At 42.2% G+C, this 12,714-nt stretch overlaps 1 protein-coding gene across 1 annotated transcript; it reads left to right on the top strand.

Annotated features, from left to right (window-relative positions):
• The first annotated feature begins 3,600 nt into the window (after positions 1–3,600).
• Positions 3,601–6,464, top strand: ccka (cholecystokinin a). Its single transcript, XM_067238315.1, has 3 exons — positions 3,601–3,673; positions 4,411–4,668; positions 6,072–6,464. Exons 2-3 carry the CDS (start codon positions 4,413–4,415, stop codon positions 6,212–6,214), a joined length of 399 nt encoding a protein of 132 aa, XP_067094416.1. The 5' UTR covers positions 3,601–3,673; positions 4,411–4,412; the 3' UTR covers positions 6,215–6,464.
• The last annotated feature ends 6,250 nt before the right edge of the window (positions 6,465–12,714 follow it).

The following is a 12,714-nucleotide window of genomic DNA, read 5'->3' as shown; positions in this document are numbered from 1 at the left end:
CTGCTTCTCTTTGGTGAGGTTTGTGATGTTCGCTGGCACGGATGCAGCCTGCTTTGACAAGGGGTGCATCGAACTTTTCTTGGGGGGTATCATGATTACGGAAAGGGATCGTATTATTTTTTATATTGCTAAAATTTTTTGGACTGTTTATCGATCTGAGTGTTAATCAGGCGCGGAGCCATACGTTGTAAACGTATGGGACCTAAAACAACTGTGACTTCATTTCCTTGTAGAGGACAGAACACCCAACAGTTTTGGGTTTGCACTTGTATGCATGGGTTACAGTAAACCAACTGTTAGTGAACAATGCATTTTCAATGTTTCTCTTAATTAACACACTTTACAATTGCCTCTGCGTTTCCTTGTTCTACTACAGGGAAAAGCTTGCTAATTGGCTGACGTTATTACAGCATTTTTCTTTGGCTGCTAAGAAGCAATAGGAGAGTCAACATCCATACTGTAATCCATTCAGTATAATACATCTAGCTGTTTCAAAGTCTGGGCCATCTAATTTCCCCTGAGAATTCAGGGTTTAAATGCAATATTAATGGAGGGTTGGTGGGTCGTTATGGGTGTCTTCATAGAGTGGGGGGGAGATCATTTTGAAAATAGTCTGTGGGTTGAATGGGGGGTCTTGTTGTTAACGAGCCACTGGTGAGAGGGCAGAGGATATCAGGGCACTTAACCTCTACTGACTTTCACACTACCTCCCTCCCTAGACTCCTCTTCTCTCTTCCTCCTCTCATCTCAGTCCTCGAAATGTCCCCGTCTTCAGGCACTCTTCCATCTTCTTCTCTCCTCTTCCTATCACTCTGATTCCCCCCCCCCCTCTCTCTTTCTCTCTCTGTTGCTGTCGAGAATCCAACAGTCTGATTGCTCTCTTGCTCTCTTAAAAAGCCGGAGGGTAATTTATATGATGGGGACCCCCTCCACATCATATAAATTACCCTCCGGCTTTTTATCTAAATCTTTAAATCTAGCCGTGATGTCTCCCAAATATGTTCTACTGAGTCAGACACTTGAGGTAATTGCAACATTCATGTTCCAGCAATTTGAACCCACTTGAATAGATGGACCCCGGCATCACTGTTCTAATGCTGTTCTTTCCCCCAGATGAAGAATGTTTAATGTTTTTCAGAGGTCTTGTTTTTGCAGTGACTGTGTTATTGTTTTGCTATATGTGTGTGTGTAGGTTGGGGTGTGTGTGTGGGGGGGTTGGCATTGGCCTGCACTACGGTATCCCAGAGGGCTTTGTGTAACCGTGGCGAAGGGGGAGGTTTTAATAGCTGTCGGGATGAGAGGAGGCCTGTCAGTCGGCCCTTGCTTGATATTTGAATTGTGAAAGAACAAAATGAAAAAATAGCAGTAATTATAGGTGTGAAGTTTTACAATATTACAATGGAGAAAAGAGCAAGAGGAGAATAGGCAACAAACAACAAAAAATTACATTTTCGCTGAGCCCGCTCTGTAAATCTTTTTTTTAATTAATTGTTCAATGTTAAAGGGGTACTTTACTCAAAATCCTACAAACATGTTTTAATTTTTTCCAGGGTTTGCCGGCCCTCCGTTGCACGTCGGGCCTAACAACACCCTTGAACACGTACTTTATTGGCGATAAAGTACTGCCTTTCGTACCTTATTGCTTAATTAAAACGTTATATAGTTGTGTAGCTGATTCTGAAACTTATGAGGATTTATAGTATGCTCCTACAGCATGTGCATGTATTTTATTCACGTCACACCTTTTTTGAGGAGTAATAATAATATTTTGGTGAACTGATGAAAAGCTATGTTCATTTTATATAAGTGAAGTCTCCCTCAGCAGCCAGTTTATCCCACTTTATAAAATATCCAGTACCTTCAGTTGTAAGTTATGGATTAAGACAAACCTTTTCACTCACCTATCAGTGTGCAGATAATCTTCAATCAAGGTCTAAAGGGATGCTGTCCCTCCCTCCCCTGGTGTGCTTATCTCCCGGAGGGTTTAGCTGAGAGACAGGGTTTCTGAAAGTAGACCCCCTGCTAGTCAGATTCAGCACCTGTACCTCTTCAAATCTATGAATAAGTCGGACCAGTTTTCCCACTGATATTAAAGTTAGGACTTCGCAATGCTAAGATTGGCCAATATCTACCCCTAGGGATATTTACCCCTCTTGAATCACTCGGGCATTTTCTAAAACCTTGGGAGGACAGCCATGCTGGACAGACTATTAACAACCAACTGGCGAATTACTGGCCTAAACTACTCTACTCGTGATGCATGATGCAGATTCTTTCAGGTGATGTGGAGCAGCCCCTGCAGTATGAGTGCAGTAATTTCAACAATCTGGCCCTGCAACACTTTTATAGTTTAAGTAGGATATGAGTAAAATGTAAAACAACAAGCAAAAACAACAATATCAAGGCATCACTGTAAAATGTTATGTTCACACCATTTCATACCAATGAAGGAGAAGTGTCATCGAGGCAGCTGGTTCAGTCTGAAAGGGATATCAGTCCAGCGTTCCACCACCTGCAGGATCTGAAGAGCAGTGTAGCGAGCGGCTTGTGTGAGCTGATCTATAATGCAAAGGAGGATAACTATACACAGGGGACTTTTTAGAGACTACTCCCAACTGACTGCTCCCTGAGGTGCACCAATTAGCTGTGTCATCTCCATGACACAGCTAATTGGTGCAGTTTAAGTTAATCTCCCGTCGTAAAAGTCTGGTGTCCGATAGTTTTTCCAAAATTGACGTTGCTGTGAGTTATCGTAAGATCATTGTCTACATTTAAAAAGCTGGAAATCAAAGCTGATGCATTTGGAGAAGAGGCAGGAAGCAGACTATTTCAGCATTTTCAATAGAATGTTCTTATTATTACCCCTGGAACTATAGACACAGACACCGTTCTAGCTCAAGAAAGGTGCAGAGGAAGAAGAATCCTAGGCTCAAAGAATGAAGAAAATAATCTGGTTGACGTTGTGGAGGCCTCCCGACCTTCAGCAAAACCACTTGAACAACTACTTTGAGGAGAGTCGTGTCTGGTATTTCATTGATGGGCACAGAGACAAGCACAGCCTTCAATACTAAACAGCCATGGAGGCTCTTTTCTCAGGAAACTGGGATTAAGTCCTCAACCGGCTAAGAAAGCCACATCGAGGTGAGTGGGTGGGAGGTTGCTGGGGTCGAGGACCAAAGGATTTCTGTAGGTGTGTTTGTGGGAGTGTTTGTGGGTGTTTGTGTGAATGTAAGTGAGGGGAGGCGGGGTTACATTGCTTTAGAAGTGGTTGCTGTGACCTATGCCCTCTCCTTGTTGTCATTCCCTGGTTGAGAGACGGTGCATGTGTGTCCGCTTGTGCATTAGTGCCGTGTCTCAGTGTGTGTCTCAGTGTGTGTGTGTTTGTGTGTGTGTGTGAGTGTGTGTGTGTGTGGGGGGGGGGGGTCCAGGGTGGGTCTTACTGAGGCAGCAGCTAGCGTGCGTCTGTCCCTCTACTGCGTCAGCGATGCGCAAACAGATGACAGGATGCGCCAGCCCTCTGCTCCAGGGACGTGGGCCAGCCCCTCCCTCTCGGCTATATAAGGACCTCTCCTCCACCTCCAGGAGAACTTCCCTCAGTCAGCCTGTTCTACCGCTGTACCTCTCAACCTCTCCTGTTCTCTTCATTCACCGTGGGGCTGTCTGAAAAGTGAAGGTAAGAGGGCATGCTGGCTTCTTCCTACTCGCATTTTGTTGGTGTCGTTATCGAAAAAATTTAGTTTACTGGTCACTTCGAATCAGTACTTTTCTCACAGAATGAGAGATGTTCTTGTTGTTTGTTGCTTGTTTTATTTATCTGAAGGGTTCTCCTGGTTTAGTTTTTGACTAATTGTGATGGAAAAAAGCGACATTTTGCAATTGAGAGTATGATTCAGATAAACATTAGGATATCACATGAGCTTCCTAGTTTCCAGTTTCAAAATTGAATCCATCCATCGCCACTGGCTGCTTATTGGTAATCTAGCTTATGTTTTAAAATGTTTAGAGCTGCATTTTTACAACTGATACTTCTGTTTATTCCATGTGTAAACCAGTTTGTGTCTTATTTAAACGGTGGCCCCAAAATGTTCAACATGTGGTACCCTTTTAAACAATGTATTATTAAGAGGGTCCACTGAGGATGGGTGATAGTTGACTAAGGTGTATCTGTGAGGATCTTTGGACTGACTAGGGACTGGAGGGTGGAGGCATTAACATGGATTGTTAGCTGATTATCCAGCCATTTCCTCAGGTTATAGGATGACAGAGAGAACCATTCATTAGTCAGGGTGGATGAATTGGTAAAATTCAAGGAGAAGAATCTAGATTTCTCTCTTCCTATTATCTGATAAATGAACATTTTCTTTGTGCTGAAGCGATGTCTGTCCTAACATGTGTTTCTATTTCTGTCAGCAATGAACACTGGGATCTGTGTGTGTGTTCTCCTCGCCGCCCTTGCCAGCAGCAGCCTAGGACGGCCCTCTCACTCACCAAACCCGGACCTGGGCGGAGCAGAGCCCCCCAAACTGGACAGCGCTCTGTCCACACACACACGCCAAGCCCGCTCGGCAGTGCCAGCAGAACAGCTCACCCCCTACTCCAAACCCAATGAGGAGGAGGACTCTCGCACCAGTCTCAGCCAGATACTGGCCAGATTGATATCCAGGAAAGGTGAGTGGTGGCCAATTAGGAACTCCATTACACAGGCTTTAATATTTAAAAAGGTTGCATGTGGGTTAGGGTGGGATGTGAATGTGGGGAAAACAGGGATTTGGGATTGCCCTGCCTGTCAGTAATGAGTGTGCTTTACAAAGATTGCAGTTATACTGCTTAGTTAAACCACAGCACCACAACTACATGGACTGCAGTTAATCAACTGCCTCTGTAAAAGATCCAAAAATACAAACATTGTCTCAATCCTCTCCTCTGGGGCCCTTTACTTCTGGTATAGACTGCTGTTCCTTCGTAGTGTAAAGGAGAGGAGAGGAGAAAGGGAGGAGAAAGAGAGGGGTGGATGAAGAGAAGTTATGCAACAGGAAAGATGGGGATTGTTGATGGAAAAGATTATTCAGACTGAAAAGAATCCTTCCCTCCAGAGAATCCATCATATCACAGAAGATAAAGACGCTTGACATCTTGGAGAAAGACCACCCCCCCCCCCTCACTCCATGTATCCCTTCTCTTGTGCCTCCCTTTCACCCTTGCCTGCTCACAGCTCTTCCTCCACTGTCATCATGTGTCGTTGTTTGTTTCTGCGTGCTGGCTTTCTACTAGCCATCCACATCATGCTGCTGAGTATCCTACGGGTGCAGCCAGGGATGTCAAACACATCAACCAGGATTTCATCAAAATATGTCCTAACAATGGGGAATTATCGTCACTATCATATACAATACATTTGCCATTAATTAAATCCCACTATCAAATAGAGAGACAATGAATGGTGAATGGATACACTTTTCCAGAGAAGATTAAACACAATTAAGAAGAAACATTACTGACATAGTATTTGCTATTATTTTATTATCTTATTATATATCTACTGTATTTTTTGTTTTCTCATTCAATAGTAAGGAGCATCATGGAAAGCGTGGGGTGGGGTTTTCCTCTCATAGATGCCTTGTGTGGCAGAGCTAGCCTTCAACAGCACATCGACTCTAAACAGAGAGTGGTTAATTTTGTGGTTCACAGATAATGTATCCTCCATGGTTGAAGCCTGTCTGAGCGCCGCGCTGAGCCATTTAGAGGGAGTTTGGGGCTGTGTAAATGCCTGAACTCAGAGCAGCGTCCCTGGGGTACTGATAATGAGCTGAGACAATATGTTGCTCCGTCCAGTGTTGCACACATACACATAACTGGCAGGAAGTAGAAAGAGAAGAAATTATGGGACTGATCAATATGTGGAGATATGGCTAGCGTTACAGATACATCACGATTCTACTTCATTTAGCCTTCTCCCAGGTCGAAAAGAAACACATTTCATGCTTCCGTTTCCTCTGTGTTTAGGATGTAAGACCTATCTGGCATCTGGTCAGTGTCCTAATCGAGAATCATGGTCCTCCCTGTGTTTCTAGGTGGGTTCCAGCCTCCGAGAAGCATGTCCATCAGCAGCCGAGCTAGCGGGCCTGGGCCCAGTCACAGAATAAAGGACCGGGACTATCTGGGCTGGATGGATTTTGGCCGTCGGAGTGCTGAGGAGTACGAGTACTCCTCATAAAACGTGACCCTGAGCTCTGGTCTTTGACCCTGGATCCTGCTACACAACACCTGCTGCGCAAACACCCCCAAATCATCTCAAAAATTGTCATGGAAGCAAGAATTATCATCCCAAAAGCTATATTTATTATGTATTGGATGTAAATTTGTTTGTAAACCGGATATATGAAGCAATATAAATGTATGTAAACAGATTTTTAAAGAAAAAAATGAGAGAGAAAAAAAGTTGTTTTTTTCATTTGGTTTCTGTCTCTGACCATCTACAGGGTGAAATCTGCTTGTCCTCTAAACACAGAGATACCAGGTTGTTGAAGAATAAAGCGCTCCTGCATCCACACACAGAAGCCTTCTCCATACTGTTTCCAAACACTTAGCCATTGGCCCCTGTATTCAGCCCTGAGTGCTTTGCGGTCTGTGCATTTAGCAGGTTCATTTAGCAGCTCTTGTTCCCTTTGTCACAAATGAAGTGGTTATATAACATCTCATGTGACTCATATTTGCTTTTCTATTAGGTCGGAACTGCGGTTGTAACACACATTGTTCCTTGGTCACCCATAGAAGGGGAGAGAGAGAGAGAAATGGCATGGTCCATTGAAATGTAACAATTCAAAATAAGATAGGGTGTCCGTGTGTGTGCGTGCCTCTATGTGTGTCTGTAAATAAGCATTTATTGAATTTCAGTGTGGAGTTATACCCCAAAGCCGATCTCGGTTATTGTACCCCTGGCAGCCCATTACTTTCAGTTATAATGTTAATGAGCGAGAGCTCAAACAGAGCGCTCCCTATCTAATTTTTAAGATGCAGTGTCAGGGGGTGATCGTCGCATGATCGTCGTAGCAATATCATCTCTCACTTGCTAAACAGAAAACAAGGACAAAGGGGTTAGGGAGACAAACCAAGAGAAAGAGGGGAAAGGGAGATGCAAATAAAGAATGGAAATAGGTTTTACATTAAAATCCACACTGCTTAACAAATATTGGATAGAGTGCACTTGGGTGCAGGGTAGGACAATAGCAGTGCAGCCACGGCACGAGCTGTAGGAAGGATAATGTGGGCTAGCGCCACCGCGTTGCCACTGACACAGGTGTCCCACAATGAACTGATTTAATTCACAAGCAACAGGTGTTGGCTGCTAAGGGTAGCAGGGGAGAGAAAGACAGGGAGGGCTCTGTTGTACAATAAAGCATACCAATAAAAACTGGAAAAACATAAAACATCTGCTGCTTCTGTCGGGGCAATTACCTGATGGTGGATGATTTGGTTAGGTGGTTGGGTCCACAGAGAATGGAGACATGAGCTTGAAGCTGGGTTTGTACTACTGTATAGAACCATTTAGACTAGAGACCCATTATTTTGGGCACACCCCCACATGGATAGGCAAGGAGGGAGGACACTGAGATATACCCAGAAACCAACACACTGGATTATGTTTGAAAATACTCCTGTAGCTAATGAATAAAGGTCTTGAGTTTGTTTTATACCATAACTTAGTTTTTTTACCCAACAACATGAGAAAGCATTTTTATTGATTGGTTTTATTCAAGTTTATTGCAATGTTATTGACCATGTAGACAACAAGTAGGCATGTTCTTATATCCTGATCAATTCTGTATTGATTTCTTTGTTGCAATCTTTGTTTCTATTTGATGTTGGTGGTGAAGGAGATCTGAGATGAAGTCCAGGTCTGCCGGTGAATGCAAGACGTCAAATGACCACTCTGCTGAGTGAGGACGGGTTGTTATCCCAATACCATGGGCTTCCCCGTTATGTCCAAGCATTCATGACAATCAAACTCCAAATAAAAGTATATCTTAGTTATTGTCTCTTTTTCATTTTTAACCAAATTGCATCTAATACCTTTATCAAAACTCTTAAAAACCCTGGATTTTACTATTTTGACTTAAAATGTTTTCCCATATACCGTCAAAGTATATTCATAGTTTCCTCTTCAAAACATCAGTGTTTAAACCAATCATCTCTTCACATCCACAAAACGTTCTCTTGTTTAATTTCATAAACTTTCATGATCCACTCTACCAAATCTTTTATGTCACCTTCTAATTACTTCCTCATAATTTTTCACATTTCCTTAAATCAAAATAAAACATTAGTGAAAAACACAGCTTCCAAATAACCCACCTGGAAAAGTGCCATCAATTGATTCCATGTCAATGGATATCAGTTCGGTATGATTCTCCATACAGAATGGAGAAGAGGGGAGACATTTGGTACTAACTTAACACCACATCATAAAAACTTTTTTGTGTTATTGGTTCGCTTGACCCGATGTTAGTTTCCTCAAAGATCACAATGACTCTTGCTTAGAGACTTGTTGCTCTAGTGGTTAGTGGTAACTGATTTTAAATTTTTGTACTCGCTGTGATATATTGTTTTTATTATTGTTTTTTCCACAGGTACACTTGTACTTATAGCGGTTCATGTTGTTTAATTGTAACTTGTTTGACTACATGCTCTTATGGTTCTTCCCTTTGGCACTTACTTTGGTTGTTCACAATGTGTGCTTCATGTTTTGGCTACTCGCAATGTTTTTGTGGCTATCTTGTTGTTATAATCAGTGACCTATGCACTTTGTAAAGCTCTCTCTTGGAAGTCACTTTGGATAAAAGCGTCTGCTAAATGAATAAATGTAATGTAAATGTAATGTAAATGTTATTGTTTATTAAAAAAAATTATGCACCCAATATACTGTATGAATGCCACAACATCTACAATGTGGACTCAACTGCTCTGCTAACAGCCAAACTCTTACTACTGCAGCTAAAGGCTGTCGCCTATCGGCTGTCAAGGCAATTATCCTTACTGTACATAATTACTTTTGAAAAAGAAAAGCTAGTAGCCATATTCTCTAAATTAAAACATACGTAAGTTCATGAAACTTATACACATTAAATATATTTTATAAATCAAAACATGGTTTGAAAAATGTAGAAAAATTAAATGTTATAATAATATTTGATTTATTCAATACATTTTACTTGTGCTGCTTATCCATTTTATGTTAATCACCGTTTTATGATTGTTCAGATGAGTTTGCGGCACCATTAAGGTAGTCTTGTTATTTACTGCCACCATGTGGAAAGAAATAGTGCAATAACGCCATGTGAGCACCGTAAAGTGAAATACTTGTCATGTTGACACCCACAATTTTTACATCAATTTACCACGGACCCAAGTGTTTTTCATTTTTCTTTATAAAAATTATATTAGACTATGCTCAAATGTGCATTTCAAGTCAAATTGTACTTTGGATGTCTGTACAAAGCCAATCAATTTGAGTAATTTCACAATTTGTCAAATATTTATTTGTCTATGAACCTAGCCTGTCTCAGTAGCGTACCTACCTATCGTACCACACATGCACATGGATGACTCCAGATGGGTTTCCCTACATAGACCTCTGGGACTATCTCAAGCCGTGGTGATCACAGAAAGCCAGTGTTGACAGCCTTTGAGGACAACAGCCCTCACCAGCCCTGAAGAATCACAGTGGACCTTCAGATGGACCTCCTCTACATGATATTTCTGCCATCCAAATCCTCAGTGAGGTTGGTGCCTCTAGTGTGGTGACTCCCAGTGATGTAGGTGGAGTCAGGTGGCTGAGCGGTTAGGGAATCGGGCTAGTAATCTGAAGGTTGCCGGTTCGATTCTTGGCCGTGTCAAATGACGTTGTGTCCTTGGGCAAGGCACTTCACCCTACTTGCCTCGGGGAGAATGTCCCTGTACTTACTGTAAGTCGCTCTGGATAAGAGCGTCTGCTAAATGACTAAATGTAAATGTCTTGAAAGGGCAGGACTCTTCCATAGCCTCAAGGGTCCTGACCCCAACTGGACCCTCTCAGGGATGATCCTCCGCCAGCCTGACGGTCAGGAGGACGACTGTCCTAGGGTGGTGAGCCAGGCCTCTGTCAGGAAGCTTAGCAGGGACATACTAGCTAGGATCTATGGCTCAAAGGTTTCCAGTTACCTGGCACACCAAACCGTGCTAGCTCTGGGTAAATTAATCTCCATCAAAGTCAGCAATGACCAGCTTGAGAGTAGGTCTGCCAGGTTCAGTATGAGTCTGGATCAGCTCCAGAGGTCAAAAGCTTGCTGATCCCCAGCAGATCTCTGAGCAGCCTGACGGCACCATCGCTGCTCCCATCATTCCATCTCGCCTGGTCGGAGGAATCGTTGTCTCCGGAGAGAGGAACCGCCCTTCCCCCAGCACTAGTGTCATCAGCAAGGGGACTTTGAGGGCTGTGGTCCTCAAAGTCGGCTGCTGCTCATCTTCGGAGATGAGTATGTTCATCCCATGGACCTGCACACTCACCTGTGTGATGGAGTGCTGTACTACTTTGCTAGGTACCTTGAGATCACAGTCTCCATTTCCCAGGCCGAGACCCAGGTCTTCAAAACCCATCGCTTTCTGGAGACCATGGTAGACGGTGTTGAGGGTGACATGCAGCCAAAGCTCAATGATTCCCTCCAGAACCTTGAGACGGTGATGTGTGACAGTGAAAACCTGGATGGCATAGCAACAGTGACCAAAGCTATGGCAAGAACTGTGGCCCGGGGTGTGTACTGCCATGGCCTCATATCCACCACCACATCTGTAACCAAGCACCTAGAAGAGAAGGAGGAGGAAAGGAGGAGTTCCAGCCCTCAGGATGCCAGTTCCTCCCAGCACATTAAGGTACTGCTCCATTAGAAGAAAGGGGAATCTGTCAGGGTTGTGACCCTTTATTGGCCACCAGAGGCCCTTGCTTTGTTTTCTTGGTTTTGGTTCTGTTAATCTGTTCTCATTATGACATATTGTTTTCACCTGTGCCTTGTTTGTTCTGTGCTTTTTAAGTGGCTTGGATTCTTAGTTCTGTGCTTAGTTTTTCTCTCACATGCCACAGAGTTAAAGTTCCTTGGCTATAGTTTTTGACTATCTGATTTTTTGTATATTATTTCTACTTCCAATAAAAGGAGGAAAGTTTTTGGGTCCACACTTGCACTCCTGACACATATCAGATCAAATCATAAGGAGAGTTGAGGTGTGCACCCAGAGCCTGGTCTAGTCTCTGATTTCCTCCAGAGACAGCTGTCCCATGTGTGGGTCACCCAGAGATGTTCCCTGGGCTCCAAACTGGCCAATCAGCTGCAGCAGTCCAATGAGAATCATGTTCATGAAATAGTGTTAGTTGTGGCTAAGAACTTCCTGATAACTGTTGATGATTTTCTTAACTTTGAACAAATAGTCGATCATCTGCAAATAAAACATTATATGTATATTTATTAAATATTTGTTCAAAATCTAATGGATCTAATGGATCTTCATTAGTTTAGGAATTTCTGTAAATCTAATCTTTCTGCAGTGGGCAAAATAGAGACATAAGAACAGTTACAGTCACTATGATCATAGTGGATTGGTAATAGTGTAAGCCCAAATAGTTATGCTTCATTATTAATATGAGTGTTAATCCAGACAACGCTAGTGACACAAAAAGGTAAAATCAGGTCACTCCTTTCAATGCCAACTGTATTCCAGCATTTATTCTGAAAGTCAAAACTCTTTACTGTCAAGCTGAGTTCCAACCTCATCTGTTTTCTGCTCTTCCCAGAGACACACAACAAATGTCCAAACAGATCAGATAAATTGGTGGGATTACAAGACCCAGCCATTGTTTTGTACACTGACTACAGATACAGACAAGATCACTTTCAATATACACATCATTGACCGTGTCAGGCACTCAGTCGCTTTTCTTTCAAGAGGTGTTAGTGATTTGTGATAATAGAGAGAGAAAATGAGATGGAAAGCGAAGATGGAAAGGGAAACTGTTGGAAAAGTCTTAGTTTTGAGAAATAAAGGACACACTACTGTATGTGTGACTGGCCATGATAACACACATGGTTTATTTGAACTCGTATTTGTATTCACCCAGCACCATAAATTGAAGCATTCAGTCTAACAAACAATTCTCTCAGAGTTACAGTTTTTCTCAATCGCTTTGGCTCGTTTTTGGAAATACTCTTCCAAATTCTCTGACCGTATTTTGCCAGTAAATTGGCCAATGCCACCAAAACGAAATATATATATATTAGATGATTTTTTACCATGGCAGTTAACTCTGAAAATGTTGAATATAATTTCATTTTTGTTCAACTTTTTGGTTGACACTGATTGCTTACTGTACAATACAAGAATGTCAGTTTTGTCAAGCTGAATGCTATTGTGTATAATGCTGAGCTTTTAAGATACTGATTTCAACAATTGGTAAAAGTTTACTGGGAAAGTCAGTACTGTAGAACACTGTGGTACACATACAAATGTGCATATCCTTTTTATGTATACAGTAACACATTTTGATGCATCACATGCAAACAGAAAATTCACATTTGCATGTCAATTGTTTACATATTTCTGACATGTAAAGTTATATATACTGAACAGAAAATTGTCACAAATTGACATCCATGCAACAATAAAAAGATTTGGTTTATTGGTTAGGTTGTG

The sequence above is a fragment of the Osmerus mordax genome, chromosome 6 (assembly GCF_038355195.1).
Source record: "Osmerus mordax isolate fOsmMor3 chromosome 6, fOsmMor3.pri, whole genome shotgun sequence".
NCBI classification, from domain to species: domain Eukaryota; kingdom Metazoa; phylum Chordata; class Actinopteri; order Osmeriformes; family Osmeridae; genus Osmerus; species Osmerus mordax.
This window is presented reverse-complemented; position numbering and strand designations above follow the sequence as displayed.